Source organism: Anarhichas minor, unplaced genomic scaffold (assembly GCF_050575085.1).
Source record: "Anarhichas minor isolate MPS153535 unplaced genomic scaffold, ASM5057508v1 ptg000042l, whole genome shotgun sequence".
NCBI lineage: Eukaryota > Metazoa > Chordata > Actinopteri > Perciformes > Anarhichadidae > Anarhichas > Anarhichas minor.
Window position 1 is genome coordinate 5,039,056 of NW_027466488.1, and position 27,136 is coordinate 5,066,191.

The window sequence follows — 27,136 nt, forward strand, 5'->3', positions numbered from 1 at the left end:
AGAGTAATGAGCTTTTTAATGCATTTGAGGCAAATTAATGCAACGTTAGAAATGAAAGATGTCGCACTTTAAGTAATGGAATAAGCAATAACCTGGAATTAACCAAAGCTGTAATGGTACAAAAACAGTGTTTCTAGATAATAAATCTGTGCCTTCTTCCCGTCTGATGAAAAGCTAGACTAATATTAGGGATAGTAACAGATGATAATACTCTTTTCAGTAGACAAACAAAATGTTGGTTAGATTGTGCTTACTTCATATATATATATATATTTAACTATAATATCGATTTGATTTTGTTTGTCAGAATTATGCATGTGGACATGTCTGGATGCTCTTATGTCCTTTACTGCTATCCCATTCTGTTTCCTTCATCTGTTTGACCCACGCCGGGGAAGACAGATTCCAGGTCCCCAACCTACCAAATGGTATGGAGATTGCAGTGAATGAGGGGCCTCAGAGCCATGGTCTCATTTACATAGGGACAACATAACAGCTAGAGCCGTTACTGGAAGCAGATTTGTCGAGGCCACTTCATGAATAAAAGATCAAAAAGATTTATAATGAGGGTTTATTGTATTTAGCTGGCCTTCATCTTATGAAGGTCTTAAAAAAAGAAAACGGAAGCCTCTATTCTCTATCCCAAAACCTAATTCAGGAGAATCAGCAATTCAGCTCTGTACAGGTTCTGTTGTGACCTCTAAATATGTAACCTTGAGTTGACACAGCAAAAACCTTTAGGAGGATTATTTGTGTTATTCTGTATGATGGAAAAAACCAAATGATAACCAACGTTAATGTGGACTAAATCACAGTGGCTGCAGTTTGCAACAGATGGGATGGAAATTCTTTCATCTCACACAACCTATTTATTTACATTTGACTATGCATATAAGAACCATACATGTGTCATACAGCATTGTCATACATATATGTCTCTTTAACACCGTGTGAACCGCTCAGGTATTTTCACATCTGCTCCACTAGAACTCTTTCTCTGACACGGTTTTCAAACCCCTGTCCACAACTTGTTCACTTACTTTTGTGTGTTCGCAAACTGTAGCAGTTTGGGCACCAACAGCACGTATGACATCGCAGTTAAATTTACAAATAAATGAAACTAAAAAAAAGATAAACACGTGAAACACCACAAGAGACTTGATTAATGACTGATAAAAGATGGAATTATATCTAAATTATAGACTAAAAGTTATAGACTAAAAACACAAAGCTAACTCAAAACAGCCCAATGTTTAGCATGAATTTGAATTTCCCTTAACTGTGTCATCTCACACTCCAGGAACTGACAACTATTCAGAGAAAACTCCTGGGACAGCCAAATAAGATAAACAAGGCAAACGTTTAATCCTTGAATGATGATGCACTAAGGAGTGTCTGGAGCAATGTCCTGTCCAATCTCCTTTGCTTGTTACTACTCTCTTATTCCTCTTAGTTCTCTGGACACAAGGAGAGCTAAGATGTCTCACATTACAGACTAATCCAGCTTCTATCCCTGTGTATGTAGCCCAGCTGCACTAAGGACCAGTCAAGTTGACATTAAGGGCCACACCCACACCTCAAACGTATACTATCTACATTTAATACCTCCATCCATCCATCCATCCATTTTCCTCCGCTTATCCGGGGTCGGGTCGCGGTGGCAACAGGCCAAGCAGGCTGACCCAGACCTCCCTCTCACCGGCAACATGTTCCAGCTCATTCTGGGGGATCCCGAGGCGTTCCCAGGCCAGCTGGGAGATGTAATTCCTCCAGCGTGTTCTGGGTCTTCCCCGGGGTCTCTTCCCAGTTGGACGTGCCTGGAAAACCTCCAGTGGGAGGCGTCCAGGAGGCATCCTAATTAGATGCCCGAACCACCTCAGCTGACTCCTTTCGACGCGAAGGAGTAGCGGCTCGACTCCAAGCTCCCTCCTGATGACCGAGCTCCTTACCCTATCTCTAAGGCTGAGCCCGGCCACCCTACGGAGGAAGCTCATTTCGGCCGCTTGTAGCCGCGACCTTGTCCTTTCGGTCACGACCCAGAGTTCGTGACCATAGGTGAGGGTAGGAACGTAGACCGAGTGGTAAATTGAGAGCTTTGCCTTCCGGCTCAGCTCCCTCTTCACCAAGACGGTCCGCTGCAGCGCCTGCTTTACTGCTGCAGCCGCACCGATCCGTCTGTCGATCTCCCGCTCCATCTTACCCTCACTCGTGAACAAGACCCCGAGATACTTGAACTCCTTCGCTTGAGGTAGTTTAATACATTTAATACCTGTATAGGAAAACTATTATAACCTTATGATACAGTAACACGTTACTCTGACTTCTTCATTATGGGAAAGCTAAAGAACACATGCATATAACCAAACTACGTGCATGTGCACACTGAGACACACACATGCACATACACGAAGCATAGATTGGCTAACACTACACCGCTGCCTTTTAAAATGCGCTTGTCTCCGTCTGTACTGCTCAATTTCGGCAATCATAACAACAGTCCTGGGAGCCAAGGCAGGCATTAGGGTTTTTGAGAGCTTTGTTTTCCCAAACATATCTGCCTGGCTCATAAAGCTGACCTGACAGGCCGAGGGAAAACTGCCAGCTGAAATTAAAAAATGAGTCTCTACCAAATGTGGGTAGTTGCTTCATTTTTAAAGACGTCTAAGAGGACACCCAGAAAAAAAATGTTAAGCAAACAGAGGAGTGGTGTAGCTATAGGGCGAAGTGACCATGGGGGGTTGATAGCGAAGAGCTTGGGAATTTCTGCATGCTCTTCCACCCACTGTGGTTTGGCATGGTGTACCGTAGCTTGGCAAGGTTGGACAAAGAGGTGGGGTCAAGACTTCACCCTCTGGGAGGCCCCTTTATAGGTAATTGGTATCAAACTGTGGCAAACCTGACCTTGTGCCGCAGCATACGCACAGTGAGATACACAAGGAATACGAGGGTATGGCAATAACAGAAACAAAGAAAGGTAGAAAAAGAGCCTGTAGCTTATGTGTGACTTATCATGTTAAAATCTTCTTCCTCTCTGCTTAGTCCAGAGGGCTAGCATTTTGCATCCATTTTACACAATCATCTAAATATTTAAAGACATATATTATCAGAATTTTTTTAATTTTGAAAGAGAAAATACAACTAAGCAAAAACACTTCAAAAAATAACATTTGCTTTACTGTTCGTGAAGTATCTAATATATGTTAGCAATTTTGCATGTTTTACATCACTTAATCCACATTGAAATTGAAAGATAGCAAAGATAGCAAAGATTAAGTACACAGGTTTACCTTCTCCATTTTATCATAGCATGGCTATGAGAGGATTTAGCGCAGAGGCACTAGAGAGGAAAAAATCGGAACTACTGTGAATTCAAAAAGCATTTAAACCCCCTTCACAGCTTGACACCTTTCAACAAACCCCTTGTATTAGGCACAGTTGAACACAGCACAGTTGCTGTGTTCAAGTGTCATAGTCATCTCAAATACAACTGTCATACCAATATTTTCTGAATGATTAATCATGAACTAGACCCTTTCATGGAAGATAAATAAAAACATTCATTGATGTATCATACATGCTTGCATGCTGCATGGACCCCCACGTATTCTCTTATACAGTAAACCCAGGCACAAAATCGTTAGTAGGCCAGGAAATGAATGAAATGTGGGGGTTGAAAAACCAATTCTGAATGACATCAAGGTGAAGAGCTGTTTCATCTCCTTTTGTTTGATGAGAGATTGGATCTCAAAAAGGCATTACAAAACTTAATGATGCAAGAAAATAACTGAACCTAAATCATCCAGGCTTCTCTAATCTGTTTGCCTTATGCAGGTCTTCGTGCCACAGGAGGCATGTGCAGAAAGAAGAAAGAATTCTCAGTGGCTCATTATCAAAATGTCAGCTCTTATATTTATTTTTACCGTTTGCTTAAACACAATTGCTTACAAGCAGCAAGTTGCAGAATTTGACTCACTGTGTCAAAACTCTCCACAAAAGGTGAATAAGACACAACACTTGGAGATTAACATCTCACTTCTATGTCATAATGAAACTTTGCAATCAACACCTAACATTCCTCTTTCAAAATGGCATTTCTGCAACAAAATAATACAGACATGCACCATTTGATCATTACTCGATATACTTTATACAAAACACTGCTGTCTTGACCACCTTATATCTCTTTTTAATTTGTTTCTGTAAAATAATTGTTCCAGTACAGTACATCTGCGCACATGTTGACCACAAAAATATAAAGGCTTCAGAAAATATGTATAAAGCTTATTTTCTTTGCAAGGTAATCCCTGGTCCCCTTCCTTGTTCTCGTCCTCATCCTTCCCTCTCACGTCCTCTTCCTCTCGCTCTCCTGCCTCCGTGTTTGCAAAGATCGCACTAAAGAGGTGAGCTCACCTGAGGTCTATTTGTAGTGCTGAGCCTTAGGCCGATTGATGTTCAATTAGTCTATAAGTGATTTCATGTCGGTGTAGATTGCCGATTTCTGGTATTTATCAATGTTTTGTTCTTAAACATGTGTATCTAATGTAAGAAACAGTGTGTAATGTTTTGCAAAAAGTGTTTTTGTTGCATTTGTTTAAGACATGGTAACAAAAGTTAAGGTTTTGATGCTTTTGTCTTAGCATTCACTTTTAGTGTGTAAAGAATATATTTTACTGTAATCGTAATTTAGTCAGTTGAGAGTTTTTCTCAATTTTGCAATGATTTCAATGAATTGAGTGAAATTTATTTGTGCACCACATGAATGCACTTTAAAGCAATAACATAACAGCTTCTTTCCAAGATGTTTTGTTAAGTGTACCGTTGGTTAAACAATGACTAAAATGAAACCCAGTTAATATAAAATTATCTGAAAGCATTCCTCTGACAGAAATAACAGAAAAATGAATGAGCAGACAGTAACAGTAGATTGGTATGATTAGATGAAATAAAGATCAATAGACTAGACCATAAAGCTCTTCTCCCTGAGCATCTACTAAATAGTTTCATAATTTCTCCCGACATCAAAGACTCTGATAAGATGTATGACTGGTGAACCCTAATACAAGAGGTCATACAAAAGACACATGGGGAATGCAGATTTGTGTGCTTTGAAACACGGTTGTGAAGTAATTCTCTGTACACAAAGAGAAACACACCTGCTTATTCAGTGAGAGTCATGGACCCCAAAGAACCTGTATATCTATTATTCTCTACCCACGCACCCGACTGCAGGCCTTCCACTTACAGATGGCAGACCTTACTGTTCTCACACAACTGAACTGCAAGATTATCATTTGAACCCTTGTAAAGTGCACAGAAAGAGGAGCAGAGGGACAAAGATGAACAAATAGCTGATATTTTCTTGCATAATACCTTTTGTTATTTTGCTCATCATGCAAACTAAATGCGCAAGTCAGTCATAAAGCTCCTTGCAGACTGTGAAATATTTTTCATCAACCTGCCAATTTGACTGTGGTACGTAGCCAATGGCGTTATCATTATAAAACCTTTATATGAATTCTGTGCAGAAATATCCTTTATTGACTTCTTAGATTCAAAAAAGAATCAAGTGGCATTCCAGGAGTCACTTGAATGATCTATGAGTTTCATCTGCACTTGTACCCTTGTAAGAACAGAAAAAAGGATGCCAGACAATATAATAAGGACCACAGCTGTATCAAGTGACACAGATCTGTATTTCCTGTCATTAATCTGTAATGTCTCTTTTTGCCTGATTTGCTTTGTCGCTGCTCTGTGGCGCAGCTGTGGAGCTCAGGATAATAGAGGATTCCGTTAGCGTCCGTACTGTGCAATAATGAAAAACGCCCCATGCTGCGAGAGGAAATAGGGGATTTCATAATCCGTCTGAGGCCTCTGCCCTGGTCGTTGGACCATGGAGAGAGTCTCATTAAACTTCTCATTAGTGACACACTGAGCTTCTGTAATGACTGAATGCATATACAAATCACCTCAGACATGAAAGGAGGGACAACAACAACAACAGACCCAGACTGCATCCCTGTGCTGCCAAGTGCTCTGATAAGAGCATTTGTACTTGGCAAATGGAGCAGTATTACACATCTGTTTAAAAAGATCTGGGAGTTATTGAGGCTCAGGAGCTATAGCGGGTCATTCATCTAATCGGAGGATCTGCGGTTCGATCACCAGCTCCTTCAGATCGCATGTTGAAGTGTTCTTGGGTAAGATTCTGAGGCCCCAAATTGCTCCTTAAGGCTGTGCCATCAGTGTGTAAGTGAGCATTTATTTAGAATCTCATGAGCAGGTCAGAACATTTTATGAACCATGCATCAGTGTATGAATGTGTGTGTGAATGTTGAACTGTAGTGTCAAGGGCTTTGAGTCGTCGGAAGACTAGAAAGAAGTATAAATGCAAGTCCGTATACCATTCACCATCCCCCATTACATTCTGTAACTTACCAACTGTAACTAGACATATCCCCTACCATCTCTGGTGGAAAGGTATCATAAATCAAAACAAAACGCCTTCTCGTCCACTGCATTGTAAATTTAGGCTGTTCATTTCAATATATATAGTCTTAAAAGGGCAGTAATGGTCTCACTTATAATCTCAGGCATTTTCAATCGGATGAGTGGCATGCTGTCATGATTGCTTATGTGCAATGCAGAGGGGCTGAGACTGTGTGGGTGTAGGCTGTTTTAGATCAGGCTCTTACATGCAATTACATGTTTATTACCATTCACATAGTAAGCACTGAGATGACCAGGCAAAGCAGCATGCTTGTATGGGATGGACAAATGAAATGTGTATTTCACATCCTTTAAATATACAAACTCTATCTTTTAAAATGGAAATTCTTAGAACAAAGTACTATCGCTTCTGTAGTATTGCAGTTTAATAAAGCTCTAATTCTAAAGATGCATCTATTCCCAGAGGACAGGAACAGGCACAACACATCTGATGAGCAGTAACAGCAAGACAGATGGTGCAGCACACTCTTGTCCAAACTCTGAAAGAGTGACGAACTCAGAAAGAAAATAAAGCCATCACACTGAATTGACATGAGCAAGATTAAAAAATGGCTCGGTGTATGTGTGTATGTACATATGTTTGCACGGTCTGCATGCCTGATCGGCTCTGCAAATGAAACTTTGTATGAAGATTCTGATCAGTGCACCCCTTGGCTGGAGTGGAGCCTGGCTATGAATATCAATGTTGCATTCAGAGCTAGATGTTCCCCCTGACGCCCCACCCGACACAAAAGAGAATCAGCTTTCTGTTTGTGTCAGCGTTTACACAACACTGCATGGCTCAAAAGAGGGAGCCTCCTTCAACCAGCCTCCTCACCTCAAGGGGAATGCCAGACTATGTGTAATTTGTATAAAGGTGAATACAATGAACGTGTGCAGTAGTTGTCAAGGGAAACAAAAGATGTTTTAGCTTCCAAGTATCAAAGCAGGTGTGAACATCAATCACGAGAACCCAAATGTCATGTGAGACAAAAACACATGATAAAAGCTCAGTGCAATCACCTATTTACAGTAAGACCATATGTCCACTAACAAACACACATGAATGGCACTACTTAAGCCATGTACAGAGTACTGAAAAAGGCTGATTTCAAATAGTTTTTTTCAGGCAGTGAGGAATAGCATGCAGCTTGCTAGTATCAGCCTAATCAAGGGTTTTATTGATCGCCTACATAATCATCACCCTCCATTCATGTGTCAGCCAGTCACACTTCAATTTTAGCAATTATTTTGGACAACCACAGCTTGAGCCATGCAACACCTGGAGATGATATTGTCGCTGGTGGTGAGGAAAATGCCTCATTTTGTTCTGGTTAATCACTTCACTATATCTGCTGTCATACTGTACAATCAAACTGTTGTATGTACTGTACATAACCCTCGACGCACCTATAGAAAGCAGAGGGTTGTCCCTCTTGGTTTATGTCACTGATCACTGGGTGGGCATGTATGATTGATTGTGTGGGTACATTCTCATTCTTCATGTGCTCCAGAAATAATCGCAATTAACAGCAAACCCAACAGCATTCAGTCACAAATAACTAATAGAATGTATTCTTTTCATTACACTTACTGAACTGGTCAATCAAAACTAGTGCCACTTCACTCTCCCCTCTAACCTTAGAGGAAATGCTTCTCATGATCCAGGCTGACAGATGAGAATAATACAAAAAAGTGTGTTGTATTAGCCGTGGGAAGGCAGCAATGACACAGACACACCATTGCTCACAGTATGCACTCATTATCTGCTGTGACACCAGGTCTTCATTATTAGCCAGCAATAAGCACTCTGCAGGACCATCTGCTCTGCCAGCACGGTTATTCCAAGAGTGAGAGAGAAAGCCATGGAGATGAAGGAAAGAATAAAGATATACTGTTTGTGGAAATAATAACAAGAAGAAAGGCCTAGGAGGGAGAAAGAACATAGGAGTGGTTCCAAGAAATATATAAGAATTACAACTTAATATGTAAAAGGAAGGTAAAAGCTGTGAAAGACTGTTCGAAAGTGAAAGTAGATAAAAATGTCCCTTGGGCACAATAAGGGAGATGTTGAAATGGATTACTAATTAACACTGAGTTAATGACAGAAATATCAGCTACTTCCTGTGGATGCTGTCTCCAAAGCACCAACCCGTGAGCATTATGAGGGTCATGTCAAGCCCCAAAGTCTGATCAAAGATGAACTGATATATGAAGAATTGAATGCTGAGCCTTTTGTAGGAATGTATTATTGGCCTCATTTCATGACACACCAGGAAGTGATATTTCTTTCTAACTTCATCTTTCAACATCCAAACTAGGTCTGACAGCAGTACCCTTCCCCCAGATCCTGTGTATTGGTTGTGTACACAGTACATAGTAGTGGTAGAGTCAGGCTAAGAATAGCGTAGATGCTTGAAAGCACTAATCAATCTCAACAACAATGTCAAAGCAATTCATTCTATGCTGAAGTCAGGTGTGCACACCCGAGAACATTCTCTGACGGCCCTGCAGTGTTGTGAAACTGACCTCTTACTCGTTTTGGAAAAAGCAACACATTCCCAGAAAGAACAAAAGAATGAACTCATCCTTTTGTTAAATACCTTGACTGTATATCTTGCAAAAATGGAGAGTGTGCATCATTGTTTTTTATGGATCTTTTTCCATTGTTCTTTATACACAACATCTACGGTGCATCATTCATCATCAGAGAATCTTACCTTCTGTCTGATCTCCTCCTCCATTTTGACAGGGGAACCCAGCTCAGCTACCTGTTTGACTCCATCGCTAGAAAAGCCACCATATTCCCACACCACATAGTTCTCAGAGTGGGAGGCCCCAATAATGGCTGACCAGTGATTGGCACGACCTGGTGGAATAAGACAAAAAAGCATTTCATCAGTTGGACATCCCAGCCTGTTTCCAAAAGGTATATCTTAATCATTCAACTAGAAAATTTCGCAAGAAATTTTGACAGTGTGGCTTCTACTGCCCGAAGACGTCGCAATATATAGCCACACACGCGATGTTACCGGTAGTATCGTTAAGATTCGATTGAGATATCGCTTTTCTCTTTTCTGCATTTTAGATTCATACTCTTGGATTCAATCTTGTGTTTGTGATGGACAGTCCACAAATGGCTCCCGTCATTTCTGTACTGGACATGTACATCTTTGTTTGAGAAGCCTTTGGAAATGATGGGAGCTAACGCTCCCATCATTTCTGTATTTGAGATATAAACGTTTGGTTGAGAAGCCTTTGGAAATGATGGGAGCTGACGCTCCCATCATTTCTGTACAAACCTCATTCTGAGCTTCACATTAAGATACAGTTACTGTTAAACTTATACGCACCTAACTATGATGATGAATCCTTTATTCAAGATATTTTATGAAGGTATCAGGGGGACAACAAAACATACTTGTAGGAGGCGATTTCAATTTTTGTTTAGATGCTATATTAGATAAATCAGCCACAACAACATCCAAAACAAAAGCAGCTAAAACTACCTTATCGTTTATGAAATAACTGAAATACAATACATTACATACCTACAAAGTTGAAAAAAACATTTTACGAACCAAACAAAAATATTATGAATTGGGAGAGAAAGCTCACAAAATTCTGTCCTGGCAATTGAGAACAGAGGAAAACTCAAGGTTAATTAATGCAATTCAAACTGAAACGGGTGCAATCTCACACAAACCAACAGAAATTAACGACTCATTCAAACAGTTTTATACAAATCTATATACATCAGAATCGCCAGAGGATCTATCTAAGATTGATGAATTTCTGTCCACTATTGAATTGCCGAAACTCGGCCACGAAGACCAAAATAATCTTGATTTGCCCTTCACCCAGAAAGAAATTGAAAAGGCCTTATGTTCACTACAACCCAATAAATCACCAGGAGAGGACGGCTTCCCTCCTGAATTCTACAGAGAATTTAAGGACTTACTTACCCCCCTTATAATGGATGTGATCAATTTAGCATCCAAAACTCAAACTCTTCCTCAATCATTCTCCACTGCCATAATCACTGTGATTCACAAAAAAATTGAGATCCATTAAAGTGTTCCTCTTTTTGACCCATTTCCTTGTTGAATTCAGATTATAAATTGATTTCCAAAGCCCTGGCTAACAGGCTTGGCCAATATTTGCCAAAATTAATAAACCCAGACCAGAGCGGCTTTATTTTGAAATGCTCATCAGCCAATAACTTGTGCAGACTCTTTAATATTATCCATCTAACAAAATCTAAAACTGAACCTAGTGTAGCTGTAGCATTAGATGCTGAAAAGGCCTTTGATAGGCTAGAGTGGCCGTATTTATTCAAAGTTTTGGACAAGTTTGGATTTGGCCATTTGTTTATCAATTGGGTGAAAACCCTTTACCATAAACCCAGAGCCAAAATTACCACAAATGGACAGACTTCGACAGCATTTCCCTTGAGTAGATCGAGTCGACAGGGCTGCCCTCTGTCTCCAGGACTCTTTGTCCTGGCTATTGAACCACTTGCTGAAGCAATTAGACGGGATCCAGATATAAAGGGGTTCAGAGTGGACCAAATAAATCATAAAATGAATCTCCTGGCAGATGATGTAATTTTGTATCTAACAGACCCGGTTAACTCTCTCACTAAATTACAGACGCTACTAAACACCTATGGTGCTATTTCAGGATACAAGGTTAATCTGGAAAAAAGTGAAATTATTCCACTCACGAACTTCGATCACACTGAATACCAACAAACAACCCCATTTAAGTGGCTTCCGAATATTAAATATCTAGGAATAATTATAGATAATGATCTTAAAAATTTGTACAAACTTAATTACCTCCCATTGCTGAGTAAAATCGAGGACGACCTACACAGATGGATGAATCTACCCATTACTCTAATTGGTCGAATAAACTGTGTGAAAATGAATATTCTCCCGAGGTTGCAGTATCTTTTCCAGTCCTTACCCATTCCATTACCTCAAACCATTTTTAAAACCCTCAACAAACACATCAGGCAGTTTTTATGGAACTGTAAAATGCCAAGGGTGTCAATGGAAAAATTAACATGGGATTATAGTCTAGGAGGTTTTCGACTACCCAATTTGAAGAAATATTATTTAGCAGCCCAGATGCGATATATTTCGTCATTTTTTGACAGTGATACTGCCCCCTCTTGGATACAAATTGCACTTCATCCTCTGAAAGAAGAAACCTCCAGTGATTTTATTTATAAATGGAACTCTAAAACCATATCCAAGAGGACAGACAATCCTATTTTGAAACATTTTATTAAAATATGGTATGAAGTTCACAAAACTCTTGGACTAAATATGAGACTATCACCAAAAACACCTCTAATACAAAATTAACTTGTGCCCATGACTCTAAGTAACAAGATTCTGGAGACTTGGCATGACAGAGGAATCCAGCATCTCGAAGATTGCTTTGATAAAGGACTCCTCATGTCTTTTGAAGAACTGAAGGGAAAATATGATTTGCCCAGTAGAACTTTCTTTTGTTACCTCCAGTTAAGATCCTTTTTGAGAACCAACCTGGGCCCTGGAATGACTCTACCTGTGTTAACTAATGTGGAAAAATTGCTTCACCAGGGAAATGTGTACAAATTTATTTCTAAAATGTACTCCATGTTGCTGAATGAGGGCCCAAAACCAGGATTACACAGATCCAGGATGAGATGGGAATCAGACTTGAACATAACAATTGATGAAGAACTCTGGTCAGATTTGTGCAAGAACAGTTTGTCAGCAACGGTTAATGCCAATTGTCAGAAATGTGTTTCAGATGTGGTATAGAGGTCGTCTCCTTCCTACACTGTACCTGGCTTTGCACAAAGGTGAGGTCCTTTTGGTATGACTTTTGTAATATAATAACTAAGATCACAGGGGTTACCTTTCCATTAGATCCTGAGCTATGTTTACTGGGAAACTTCAGAACTCTCAACAGGTCTTTAACAAAGCTCCAAATTAAACTTACAGAAATTGCTTTATGTGTGGCCAGGAAATGTAATGCAATGACGTGGAAGTCTGATTCCCCCACTCTCATCGACAAATGGTCTGTGGAAATGAACAGTTGTATTCCTCTTGAAAAGATCACATATAGTCTCAGAAAAAGATATCATTTCTTTTTGAAAATCTGGCAGCCTTATTTGGAGTACATGGGTACAACACTAACAGTACCATACACTAACAAATTTCCCCGTTAAATTACAGTAAACAGCTGGCAGCTACAGCTTCCAGCATTCAACTGTAATTCTACAGCGTACCTACTGTAATTTACAACGGTTTAATACTGTAAAAAATATTACAGTACAGTGCTGTATAGAAAATGCATTATACTGTTATTTCAGTGTTCCTACTGTATTGTCCATGAACAGTTCATTACCGTAAAATGTATTACAGTACTATAGAATGTATATTTACAGTACGACACTGCTAGAAGCTAATGCTTTAAAAATGTTACATTTAAAAATAAAACCCCTGAAAATTGCAAGCATAGAAACGACTCAAACAAGAGATGGCCTTACATTAAAAAGCTTTTATTAAAGCCAATGCAGTGTCAAACACCTTCAATAACTGACAATTTGACAGTGATCACATTTTTGCAAAATACAAATAATAAAAGCAACATATAAAATCACATTCATTAAAAATGTATCAAACATTCAGGAGCAAAAAACATTGTAAGTAATTACATTATTGTACAATCAGACAAGAACACTGAATCGTGTTGAACAGATTCTCAACAATCTACTGTGTATAAAACTCTTATAGTATTCTAAATGTAAAAGAGCACATCTGTAACTGCACGTTTGAGACAACAGGATAAAACAAAACAATTTTATCTCTCCTTCACCTTTGTGATGTCCTGCGTGGTAATGTGCCGGGACTACATAAAGCCCAACTCAAAGTCCAGGAGGTTTTTTATGAGGGTGGCCACATGGGGATTGACAGCTGCTGCCTTCTTCTGGACCAGCTTCCCTGTCTTTCTGGACACCACCTTCCCCTGGTTGGCCTTTGTCCCCCTTTCCGGGTTGAGACCAATGAAGCGCCTAAATAACAGAGAAAGCATATTAGGTGTGGTATGTAAAGAGTATTTGCACTTCATACTGAACCCCATTGAAATAAACAAATACAAAAGTTGTTTTCATTATAATGACCTATGTGTCTACTAATAATGAGAGAATTCTTATTTTCATCTAACATGTGTGTGAATATTTCATACAAGTAAAAAATGTGAACATACAAGGTCTGATTTTTGTGCTCAATCATTTTGCAACATATTAACCTTCAGAAAAAAATCCAAACAATATTTAAGACCGCAGAAAACATACCTTTGAACAAACTCCAGTGTCCTTGCAGCTTCCTCTTGGTATTGCAAGTTGAACACATAGTAGCTGGCGAAAACTGCAGCAAGCCCTGTGATGAAGCTCGGTTGGATGCCTTCACAGACGACGTGGCTTTCAATGCTCATCATCCAGCGCCCAATTGTGACTTCGTCACCAGCAACTAATGCAGACAACAATTACAGTTAATGTTCTGAAACCATATCAAACATAGGAATTGGGGCCCTATCCAGGCATTTTTAAAGTATTGGAATTGGCTGATGAAGTTTTGAACTATATCTTTCCCCTTAACTACTGTATTTACATTGATTATTGTAAGTTATTCTGCTAGAAATGTTTTTTTACAGGACTTGGGAGGGCAAAAACAACATCAATGAGATAGCAACATCCATGGGAGAGCACAGCAAAACATACATTTATGAGACAGAGACATAATAAAGAGAAATTAGACAGACAGGCATGGAGTAAAGAACATAAATCATTCTGTCTAACTTATATGACACTTACCCAGCAGTATCAGTCGTGGACGGGCTGGAAGGGTCAGGGTGCGCTCTACGTCGACTGCAGTGGCAGACATCTGTAGAACATGGACAATGGTATCCAAATTAAGAATGAAATTGTGTGTACAGTAATAGTAGACATAAACAAACCAACTTACATCAGCAAGGAGTATCAGTCCCTCTGTTCTCTCATCAAAGTAGGCCATCAGCAGCTGGATGACAAGAAGAGTCAACTCCCCACCTTCACCCTGGGAGACAACAGATGCACATGTCAATCAACGTTTTAGCTCATATTTGCATCGACTTGCATCATAAGTGTCCCTTTCCTCATGGGGAGAAAAGCAACTTGACAACTCCTAAAAAACGTTTTATTTGAAATAACATTCGCCCCACAGTCAATTCTAAAATATATTAAAGCCCTTTCACATAAACCTACTTAGATTTGAATACATCAATACTTACATCGGACCTTTGATTTAACAGTAATTGAATCCAAATTAAATTAACATAATGCTATAGCCCAAGTTAACATAGCCTCAATGCTAACGTTAGCTAACCATGCTAACGTTAGCTAACACCGCTTGTTGATTCAATTGCTGAGACATTCATTTGGGTGTCTTTGAAAAAGTAAATAACTATCGCTGGTAACGTCGTTCGACAGAAAAATAACGATATTATGTTGTTAATCAAGAGAGTAACGTTAAGCTAGCTAAAGGTAGCTGGACACGTTAGCATGCATGCTACGTGCATGCTAACAACAAGTCACCTTATCGACAAAAAAACAATACAATACAATGTAAATTCAACACAAAATGACTGAACACGGTCATGATAACTTTGACAACATCGAAATTACCTTGTTCAGTGAGCCACAGGGGCAGGATGGACTACGGTGTCCGCTGCGGTGTTTGTAGACGAGGTGAAGCAGCAGGTGGTGCTCGGTCTACTTCGGTGCTTCAGTCAGAGTTCGTGGAAAATCGTCTACTCAAATGTTCTCTTTTTGTTATTCCTCCATCCTGTATAAAATCACCGATCTATGCTATCTAAAGCTTTCTGTTCACTTTCTTTAGGTTGACTATGTGCTAACTAAGCAGTAGATACTTGATGTAATGTGATTTTGAAGAGTAATGGGCGGGCTTAGAGTCAACTGAAAAAGGAAAAAATACTGTAGTATACTGCAAGATTGGACAGTAGCTGCTGTTAATATTTTTTTTCTTCCAAGGCCTCAACTTCTGCTGGATTTAACTGTATCCAACTGTATTTACGAAGAACAGTACATTACTGTTGAGAATTTCTTGTATTTTTACAGCAATTTGTTACAGTGTAGGACTGTAACCATTTAGAGCTCTGATTTACAATATACACTGTGTCATTGCAGTCTCTTTGTGCTGTGTCACTTTATGCACCAACCTTTTTTGTTTTGTTTGGGTGGGGGAATTATTTATTTACTTCATTTATTTACTTAATTTTATTTCATCTATTTGTGTTTTTTTTTCTTTCTTAACTTGTTATGTAATGTTTTGTAATGTTTAATGTACTGTGTTCTGTATGCATTGTTAAAATACTTGGAAAAATAAAATATTCCCAAAAAAAAGATACAGTTCCTCTATGGGGCTTTTATTTTGAAAGGGTGGGACTGGGTGGGTGAGAGAGGGGGAGAGGAGACATATTCATAATGTTTGACACACAAACACAGGCTTTTATTTTGAAATGGGAGGGGGGGTTCTCTAAATGGAACCATCCAGATTCCAGAATGGAATGCCTTAGTGGCTTTGATGTTGTCAGTCCTGCTGGTATCCACGGCAACAATGATGTTCGTCCTTCCTATCTGATGCTATATAAGACCTTCTTTCCTCTACCATGCTGTTCAGTTATCAAACATTCACACACAGTTCACACATTCTGAGAACTCACAGAGCCAATGGAAGGTCAGGAGATACTGATAGGACACACTGCTGTCCAGCAGGAGACAAAGGTGAACGACATGGATCATGGAGAGAACACGTGGAGGCAGGAGAAGAAAGCAATGCAGGAATATATAAACGTCCTGAAAGTCATACTGCACGAGGCTCTGACTGACCGCACCGACTGCAAGGAGAAGGTCATCGGCCACCTGAAAGCGCGGCTGCCAAAGACCGATCTGGATCTGCAGACCGCCAACACCGAGGACCTGCGGGTCGGACTGGAGATGGAGTCTCCTCTAAAACAGAGAGAGGCTGAGAAGAATTTGGGAAGGGTTTCCTATCTATTCGAAAAAGTCAACGCTGCCCTGAGAAGGTTAGAGAGTAAATCCCAGGAGACCGAGGAGGAGCTGAAGGCTCTATTTGATGGAAGGCAGACGGACGAGAGTTGCAACCTGGAAGAGATGGAAAAGTCTAGCAGCACGTTTCTGGCCCAGGCAGCGATCCATAAAAAAGAGATGGATCAGTTAATGGCCGACCGTCTCCAGTGGGAGGAGGAGAAAGCCTCCCTGCTGCAGGAGAACAGAGACTCCTCTGTGGCTCGGCTCAACCATCAGAAAGTGGAGGCCAAACTTCAGGAGGACCTCCTTGCTGTGGAGGCTGAGCTGCAGGTGACCAAAGTCTCCTTTGTGGTTCAACTAAACCAGCAGAAGATGGAGAATCAAAAACTCCAGAATGTTCTGGAGGAGAAAAAGGAGAAGATGAGGACTCGAGCTGATCAAAGGCAGAGGGTCAAATTTTACCACATGGAAGAGATGAAACAGTCCAGAAACATGTTTCAGGCCCAGGCGGCAATCCATAAAAAAGAGGCTGATCAGTTTATGGCCGACCGTCTCCAGTGGGAGGAGGAGAAAGCCTCCCTGCTGCAGGAGAACAGAGACTCCTCTGTGGCTCGGCTCAACCATCAGAAAGTGGAGGCCAAACTTCAGGAGGACCTCCTTGCTGTGGAGGCTGAGCTGCAGGTGACCAAAGTCTCCTTTGTGGTTCAACTAAACCAGCAGAAGATGGAGAATCAAAAACTCCAGAATGTTCTGGAGGAGAAAAAGGAGAAGATGAGGACTCGAGCTGATCAAAGGCAGAGGGTCAAATTTTACCACATGGAAGAGATGAAACAGTCCAGAAACATGTTTCAGGCCCAGGCGGCAATCCATAAAAAAGAGGCTGATCAGTTTATGGCCGACCGTCTCCAGTGGGAGGAGGAGAAAGCCTCCCTGCTGCAGGAGAACAGAGACTCCTCTGTGGCTCGGCTCAACCATCAGAAAGTGGAGGCCAAACTTCAGGAGGACCTCCTTGCTGTGGCGGCTGAGCTGCAGGTGACCAAAGTCTCCTTTGTGGTTCAACTAAACCAGCAGAAGATGGAGAATCAAAAACTCCAGAATGTTCTGGAGGAGAAAAAGGAGAAGATGAGGACTCAAGCTGATCAAAGGCAGAGGGTCAAATTTTACCACATGGAACAGACGAAACAGTCCAGAAACATGTTTCAGGCCCAGGCGGCAATCCATAAAAAAGAGGCTGATCAGTTTATGGCCGACCGTCTCCAGTGGGAGGAGGAGAAAGCCTCCCTGCTGCAGGAGAACAGAGACTCCTCTGTGGCTCGGCTCAACCATCAGAAAGTGGAGGCCAAACTTCAGGAGGACCTCCTTGCTGTGGCGGCTGAGCTGCAGGTGACCAAAGTCTCCTTTGTGGTTCAACTAAACCAGCAGAAGATGGAGAATCAAAAACTCCAGAATGTTCTGGAGGAGAAAAAGGAGAAGATGAGGACTCAAGCTGATCAAAGGCAGAGGGTCAAATTTTACCACATGGAACAGACGAAACAGTCCAGAAACATGTTTCAGGCCCAGGCGGCAATCCATAAAAAAGAGGCTGATCAGTTTATGGCCGACCGTCTCCAGTGGGAGGAGGAGAAAGCCTCCCTGCTGCAGGAGAACAGAGACTCCTCTGTGGCTCGGCTCAACCATCAGAAAGTGGAGGCCAAACTTCAGGAGGACCTCCTTGCTGTGGCGGCTGAGCTGCAGGTGACCAAAGTCTCCTTTGTGGTTCAACTAAACCAGCAGAAGATGGAGAATCAAAAACTCCAGAATGTTCTGGAGGAGAAAAAGGAGAAGATGAGGACTCGAGCTGATCAAAGGCAGAGGGTCAAATTTTACCACATGGAACAGACGAAACAGTCCAGAAACATGTTTCAGGCCCAGGCGGCAATCCATAAAAAAGAGGCTGATCAGTTTATGGCCGACCGTCTCCAGTGGGAGGAGGAGAAAGCCTCCCTGCTGCAGGAGAACAGAGACTCCTCTGTGGCTCGGCTCAACCATCAGAAAGTGGAGGCCAAACTTCAGGAGGACCTCCTTGCTGTGGCGGCTGAGCTGCAGGTGACCAAAGTCTCCTTTGTGGTTCAACTAAACCAGCAGAAGATGGAGAATCAAAAACTCCAGAATGTTCTGGAGGAGAAAAAGGAGAAGATGAGGACTCAAGCTGATCAAAGGCAGAGGGTCAAATTTTACCACATGGAACAGACGAAACAGTCCAGAAACATGTTTCAGGCCCAGGCGGCAATCCATAAAAAAGAGGCTGATCAGTTTATGGCCGACCGTCTCCAGTGGGAGGAGGAGAAAGCCTCCCTGCTGCAGGAGAACAGAGACTCCTCTGTGGCTCGGCTCAACCATCAGAAAGTGGAGGCCAAACTTCAGGAGGACCTCCTTGCTGTGGCGGCTGAGCTGCAGGTGACCAAAGTCTCCTTTGTGGTTCAACTAAACCAGCAGAAGATGGAGAATCAAAAACTCCAGAATGTTCTGGAGGAGAAAAAGGAGAAGATGAGGACTCAAGCTGATCAAAGGCAGAGGGTCAAATTTTACCACATGGAACAGACGAAACAGTCCAGAAACATGTTTCAGGCCCAGGCGGCAATCCATAAAAAAGAGGCTGATCAGTTTATGGCCGACCGTCTCCAGTGGGAGGAGGAGAAAGCCTCCCTGCTGCAGGAGAACAGAGACTCCTCTGTGGCTCGGCTCAACCATCAGAAAGTGGAGGCCAAACTTCAGGAGGACCTCCTTGCTGTGGCGGCTGAGCTGCAGGTGACCAAAGTCTCCTTTGTGGTTCAACTAAACCAGCAGAAGATGGAGAATCAAAAACTCCAGAATGTTCTGGAGGAGAAAAAGGAGAAGATGAGGACTCGAGCTGATCAAAGGCAGAGGGTCAAATTTTACCACATGGAACAGACGAAACAGTCCAGAAACATGTTTCAGGCCCAGGCGGCAATCCATAAAAAAGAGGCTGATCAGTTTATGGCCGACCGTCTCCAGTGGGAGGAGGAGAAAGCCTCCCTGCTGCAGGAGAACAGAGACTCCTCTGTGGCTCGGCTCAACCATCAGAAAGTGGAGGCCAAACTTCAGGAGGACCTCCTTGCTGTGGCGGCTGAGCTGCAGGTGACCAAAGTCTCCTTTGTGGTTCAACTAAACCAGCAGAAGATGGAGAATCAAAAACTCCAGAATGTTCTGGAGGAGAAAAAGGAGAAACTGAGGACTCAAGCTGATCAAAGGCAGAGCGTCAAATTTTACCACCTGGAAGAGATGAAAAAGTCCAGAAGAATGTTTGAGGCCCAGGTGGCAATCCATAAAAAAGAGGCTGATCAGTTTATGGCCGACCGTCTCCAGTGGGAGGAGGAGAAAGCCTCCCTGCTGCAGGAGAACAGAGACTCCTCTGTGGCTCGGCTCAACCATCAGAAAGAGGAGGCCAAACTTCAGGAGGACCTCCTTGCTGTGGAGGCTGAGCTGCAGGAGACCAAAGTCTCCCTTGTGGGTCAACTAAACCAGCAGAAGATGGAGAATCAAAAACTCCAGAATGTTCTGGAGGAGAAAGAGGAGAAGCAGAAGACTCAAGTTCATCAAAGGTGGAGGGCCATATTTTACCACATGGAAGAGATGAAACAGTCCAGAAGCATGTTTCAGGCCCAGGCGGCGGTCCATAAAAAAGAGATGGATCAGTTCATGGCCGACCGTCTCCAGTGGGAGGAGGAGAAAGCCTCCCTGCTGCAGGAGAACAGAGACTCCTCTGTGGCTCGGCTCAACCATAAGAAAGAGGAGGTCGACCACTTAGCGGCTGCACTGAGGAATGCCGAGCAGCAATTTGAGGGTTTTCGACAGTGGAGGGAGGAAAAGTCGCCCCTCACTCGGGCCGCGGAGGAGCTCAAGCAGACGCTGCAGAAGGAAGAGCAGGAGTCGATCCTTCTCGCTGTGAAGACCCAGCTGGAGGATCTGCAGAGAAAGGTCGCTGAAAAGAAAAAGAACAAGTGGTACAAGTTCCCTGGTAGTCTGTTCACTGCGCGTCGAGCTGCAGTAACCTGCTAACTGATTAGTTCAGCCTGCTGCTGGCAATGAGGCTGACTGTGGGAGGCACAGACACAGCACCGGATGACCGGTTTTCACCCAGCTTGGCTGTCAGACTTGTGGTGCAGGACCTCATGAAGCTGTCCCCGAGCCTTGTGGTGCAGGACCTCATGAAGCTGTCCCCGAGCCTTGTGGTGCAGGACCGCTTGATGTTGTCCCTGAGCCTTGTGGTGCAGGACCTCATGAAGCTGTCCCCGAGCCTTGTGGTGCAGGACCGCTTGATGTTGTCCCTGAGCCTTGTGGTGCAGGACCTCATGAAGCTGTCCCTGAGCCTTGTGGGTGTCATTTATCCTTTTTAATACAGTTTTAGTAGGCATTAGTGCCAGTATTGAAGCTGACGACCATTTGACTTCAATGTTGTCCACGAAATGAAGGATTACACTGGACATACCTGTTGCCAATCAACTAACGTTTTGTGCATTGCCAGATGTCTGTAAACTAACAGACTTTGGACATGCTGTCCTACACAGAAGATGCAAAGTTGTAGTAATACATAGCTGCTTATTGTATTATTATATTGTTTATTTATAGGTGATCATGCACATGAATTTGATCAATTAGACGGCGATGTGGATGTTTTGATGTTTGGATTGAAGATCTTTCTCCTTGTGTTTGTGAATACATCATATGCCTCATATGCAACCATATGAAACCACTTTATACTCTGTCAAGGGGAAGAAGAAGGTGTTGGGCTAAGTATACAGGAGATAGAAGGCAGCTGTTGTTTTGGTCTATATTATTTCAGGTTGAACTTCAATATATTGCTTCCCTTGTATAAGAGGGATTTTCCTATGATAGGGTACTTTATTTAATCAATAAATGAATGTTAAACTCCTCTTCTCTCCACCACTCCTTTTTTCTCTCTCTATCTCCCACTAATCCCATGAAAAATCTTTGTTGACAACCAGGCCATTCTCCGTCTCGATATACTCCCTATGTCCAAGCGAGCTGCTGGCGCATTGCTGCCTGACTTACAATGGGGACAAAGGGGAGAAAGAAAATAGAACTGTCAAGGTTATCATGTCGGTAGTAAAAATAAAAACAGTCTCGATGGCCTGTTTTACAGCAAATTCTAGGTCTGGAATGTGTGTCACCGTAATGGTCAAAGGCTCCTAGACTTCAAGGGCATGTGCTAAAAATTGAATGACGACATCGGAAATTAGTAGCATATCTCAGGTAGCAAAAAATGCCTGAGTACTACTTGGACCAGAAAGGAAAAGTTAGACCAAGTTTATTTATAGCTATTATTTTTTTAATTGAAAGTATCATCAGAACACAAATGGGGACAGATCATCATGCAATTACAGTATTGTATCAAGTGAATACTATTGTCCAGCACAAAATATGCACTGTATTATAATAACTGGTTACCTAGTGGCATGATGTGCTGAGCTGACTGAGGATATGACTTTGTGCAAGGAGAAATCCAACTGTAACACTTTATGAGTGAGGATGAAACAGACACTACACAGCTTGCCCTATCTTTAAGGTGTGTTTACGAATCAGTATGTGAGAGTGAGTCACACACCAACTACTCCCACCATAAGACAGTAAATTAAGGCTCCTTTCGATCTCAGGGTTTATCTTATTCCACTCTAATCAGTATATTGATCTGACCGGCGAGAGCCTGACTTAGACAAGAAAGCCATTGTAATCCTTTAGTCCATTCACATCCTGATGCTGTGGCTCAAGGTTATACACACATCACACTCAACCAAAGAGAGAGAGTTAACCACACACGTCACTATTGAGATCCAGGTACTGGGGCTAAACCACCCATATGTTGGGAACGTATGCTAGAGTATGGTGCTACAACAGAGCTGTCATTTTTTGTTATTGTCAACAAATTGTATTAAAAGATCAAAATCATAGATTTGTCAGTCCATTTCTCATTATGTTTCGACTTCCCTTCCCGGTCTGTTTGCAATCGCCCCATAACCCATAACGTTCGCTTTCAGAAAGGTTAAATAATTACCTAAAAGTTGTAACTGTTCTTTTAAGCAAAGGTTACTCACACAGGAGCAAATAGTGCATTTGCTGGTGACTCATTTCAGCTGCAGGTGTGGTGAACTCTTGAGTAATAATAACAGACAGATGCTGAAGGTGGAATCAATTGAAAATAAACTGCAAAACCCATGTTCATCGTAATGTTCACTGGAAAACAATAACGGTATATGGCATGCAGTCTATGGAACAAACTATAACAGCCTTTGGCAACATTGGGAATACTTACTAGCATCATTAATTCACTGCTGGTTTAAGGCTTTTCATGGGAAAAAAATAGAATATCAGCACACATTAAATGTGTAATGGAGCTGAGGTCACATGACAAAGAACAGATGAGTTTATGCTTACGTGGATAGTCTTTGGGATGAATCTTCTCTGACCAGTTCCCATAGAAGGTGACTCTGTACTTTGCTGTTCCACAGGCACAACAGTTGTTCAGAGGTTTATCTGTAACTTCTCCATACAGGGATTCTGTACAGTAATGAGGGGGAAAGTAAAAGATCAAGAGAGAGAAATACAGAAATACAGAAGACCATGAGATAGGTGTAGAGAGATTGCTCGTTAGTATAAGGAGCAGATGAGAGTGGTGCTCGTCATAACAGGGGCTGGGTGGTTTAAGAACATGGGGAGCAGAAGGGAGGAAATGAGAAAAGGCATGAGAAAAGGGGAGGATATAGCATGGTTCCTTTGATTTGTTGCACAGTGTGACATCCAATAGTATGCACAGTCAGGGGGTCACACTCTATTTATAATCAGTCACATGCCAGAGCATAACAGCAGAGAGGACTGTCCCTGCATCAAAATCAAGAATGAAAGAAAATAGAGTAAAGAAGACAGACAAAAAAGAGACTGTAAGCGGGGTGGAAACAGAGTAATGGCAGGGAGATTGAAGGTATAGACATGCATGGTAAATGATTTATTCAATGTCAATAAAAGAAGCCTACCTTTCTCACACATTCGCTTGGTGAGTGAGCCTTCATCCTGGAAATAGATTATCCTCTTCTGCACAATGCTTGCCCTGCACAAAGCGAACAAAAAGAGATGGAGGCAGTGAGGAGTGACATTTGTTGGGACCAGCACCAAGTGCAAGCATAAGGGGCAAAAGTACGGGGAAAAGTGAAGTTTTAAAATTAAAGAGAAGCCAAAAGGCAGCAGGAAATGTGGAAAATCTTGGCTTTCAAGATGTGATAAAGTCTGAACGGAGGATGGTCTCAGATGGAACAGGTGCAGAGTTCATAATCATCTTCCTGTTTTTTTCAGCAGACTTCTAAAAGCAGGTATCAGAGCCAGCAGGATAATTGCGAAATCAGGCTGTCTTTCAGATGGAGGAATTCAATGTCTCATACAAATACCACAAAAGCATGCATCAGCATTAAGAAATTGAAAGGCTGATGAAAAACCGAAAGAGAAAGACGGCAACTAACAAAGTAATGTCTGCATTAAAAAAGTTTCTTCGGCACTATAAATACAATTCAGAGAAAGAAAAAAGACAAACTAGTAGGCTACTCACTGTATCGATAAGAACTGATTGACTGGCCAACAGTAATGCTCCCCAAAATTAGAGGCCTGGCAGAGGGGAGCTTCTCTAGATTGAGCTGTCTTGAGAGGCTTGTTCCACCGGGTGGAGGGGAACACAGGTCTGAGAGGGGCCTTGACATGTAAATCAGCCATAGATAAACCTTTTCAGCAGTCCAGAAGACTGAAAGAGAAAACGAGCCTCCAGGCACCATAACTTCCTCACAAACACCAGCCTGGTGTCCATGGGGATAAAACCCAACAAAGATGTGCTGGATGGATGTGCTCCAGGTGGGCCGAGTCCAGCTGGACTGTTAGGATACCATTTAGTATCACACTAAGCTGAGCTGGGTTGTGTTCTATTGAGCTGAGCTGATTCGTCCCTGACAGCAAGAAAAACAGTGACTTGGGGTAAATAGATATTCAGTCACCCAAAAATGCTGTGCACTTCACATAATTTAATTCACAGTTTTATTGACACATTTAAATGACATACTATACTTTGGCATTATGATGGCATACTATACTATTTATTTTTAATGGCATACTATACTATGATGTTTTTTACAAGATATTTTAATAATATGTACTGTCAAACTATACTTTTACATTTTCTCTTATTATTTTATCACAGTTTCAGGACTTACTGCACTCTGAAATTTGAATGACATGCTATACTATTACATTCGTATTCTACAGCGTTAGGGTTATTGCAACTCTATACAGTCACACTTTAATGGCACACAATACGATGGCATTTTGATAACATACTAAACTATCACATTTTAATTACATACAATATTATGAAATATTAAGGACTGCGTGGAAATAAGTATTTTTAGTAATGTTTTTAAGTAGATGTATTTTTATGACCTACTTTTGACCTACTATATACTATGACATGTTTATGGAGTATGTCATTTTAAGATATATATACTAGACTAAGAACATTTTTATTATATTTTATGGCATGATGTAATATGACATTTTTAAGAATCTTTAATGGATTACTACACCGTGACATTTTTTATGGCATACTATACGGAGACATTTTTTAGTACAGACTATACCATGATATTTTAATGATATTTAATAGCACATTATAGTATGTCATTTTCGATTATGTTTTTTATTTGAAATACTTTTTTTTGATAAATACATTATCTTCCATCATCTCAAGTAAAATAATACTAAATTAATAAAATACATAACAGAAAGCTTTAAAAAAATGTGACTCTTAAAATAAAGTACTTAATTTTAGAAAAATGAATTTAACTGAATTGTCTTTGCCCTGCAGCTTTAAATGTAGTTCAGTCATGAACTTCATTTTGGATGTGAGTGGGTACGTTTGTTCAAAAGATTTGTGCTTTACCTCGTAGTAACGCTTTACATCACCACTTATAATAATCGCCACAGTCTCTGAACTTGAGACACACACATATTTGATTGGCCAAGTAGTGAGATGGTTTACAATGCATGTAATTGGTTGGTGTGTTCCCTGGACCGCTGAACGAGTGCCATAAAGGCTGGAAAAATAAATAAATAAATAAACTCGCTCTGTCAACATTTAATAATTCTCAATCATCTATCAGTTTTAGGTCTGGGTCCAGATTCTACGGTGTATAGTATATATGTAAAAAAAAGTATATGTTGAAAAAAGACAGTGTAGTATTTTGCAAAAGTCATAAAAAGCCATAGTATAGTATGTCGATAAAGGTCATAGTATAGCATGTCGAAAAAAAATTCATAGCATAGTATGTCGAAAAAAGTCGTAAAAAGTTACAATATAGTATGTTGACAAGACAACCGCGCTGCTCAGAGAATCCTACTTCACTTCACTAGGTTACGTAATTATGATGCGAATGCGGAAGTCACTGAAGCGGGGCTGGCATGGTGACATTACGTTGTAGATGGACTCCAAGAAGCGTGTCTTACATTTCGCCCATTCTAACATCATTTGTAATGCAGGTTATATAAAGAGCTTCTTCAGTCACAGGCTGCGGTGTGTAAAGGAGAGATACTGCAGCTACTTCCATCCTCCTGCCTTCCCACTTTACAATCAACACTGCTTCCAGCAGATCGCATAATGGATGGATTCATCCATCCATCAATTATCTTTAACAGCTTATCCTGTTCGGGGTCGCGGGGGGGCTGATCCCCGTTGACAATCCCAGTTGAGATTGCGCGAAGGCAGGGTAAAATGAACACTGCTTCCAGCAGATCCCATAAACCAAAACTGACAATTCATTCATGTGCAATATAAATTCAACTGTTCAATATTAGTATTTCCTATGGGCATAATGTGAATTCAACCGTTCAATTATATTACGCTTTTACTGTTTAATTACTGACTATAGACCTATCTTGTCCTTTTTAACTGATACTTGTTGTGATTGCAATAACCCCTTTTGCTGCTGTAACACTGCAAATGTCCCCGCCGTGGAATAAAGTATGATGTTGTCTTAAACGTGGACACCCAGGGCAAAAATATTACTTCATTACCAAGGTAGGAATTCAAAATAAAACATATATAAGCTGCCAGTCACAAAGGTTTATATGATAAATATTGATACTGTGTGTATTTCTCCCGACTCCCTTTTGGACATTTAATATTTGTTTGTATGATCTTTTTAGAACATTATTATAGCATGCAAAGAATTTTTTTTTGGCCTACTATACTGCGACATTATTATGAATTTTTTGTGACACACTATACCGTACATTTTAATCACATACTATAATATGACATTTTTATGGTATTTTTATGGCATTTAATACTGTGACAGTTTTATGACAATGATTTGATTTAAAAAAAGCAGCACAACAGCAGTCTGCCTCATGCACATTGAAGGCATGATTTTAGTCACATAACGTCCCTTTCATCGATTGCAAATGAAATGCAAGGTTAGGCTGAACAAG

General features: G+C 41.1%; 1 protein-coding gene across 1 annotated transcript in view; it reads right to left on the reverse strand.

The window, feature by feature from the left end:
- Positions 1-27,136, reverse strand: part of spon1a (spondin 1a) — a 60,912-nt gene that overhangs the window by 23,644 nt on the left and 10,132 nt on the right. The window contains exons 4-6 of the mRNA XM_076110128.1: positions 23,647-23,720; positions 23,051-23,173; positions 9,207-9,355 (exon numbers count right to left, since the gene is read on the reverse strand). Of these exons, the coding sequence (XP_075966243.1) occupies positions 9,207-9,355; positions 23,051-23,173; positions 23,647-23,720 (346 nt within the window). The remainder of the gene's footprint in view (positions 1-9,206; positions 9,356-23,050; positions 23,174-23,646; positions 23,721-27,136) is intronic.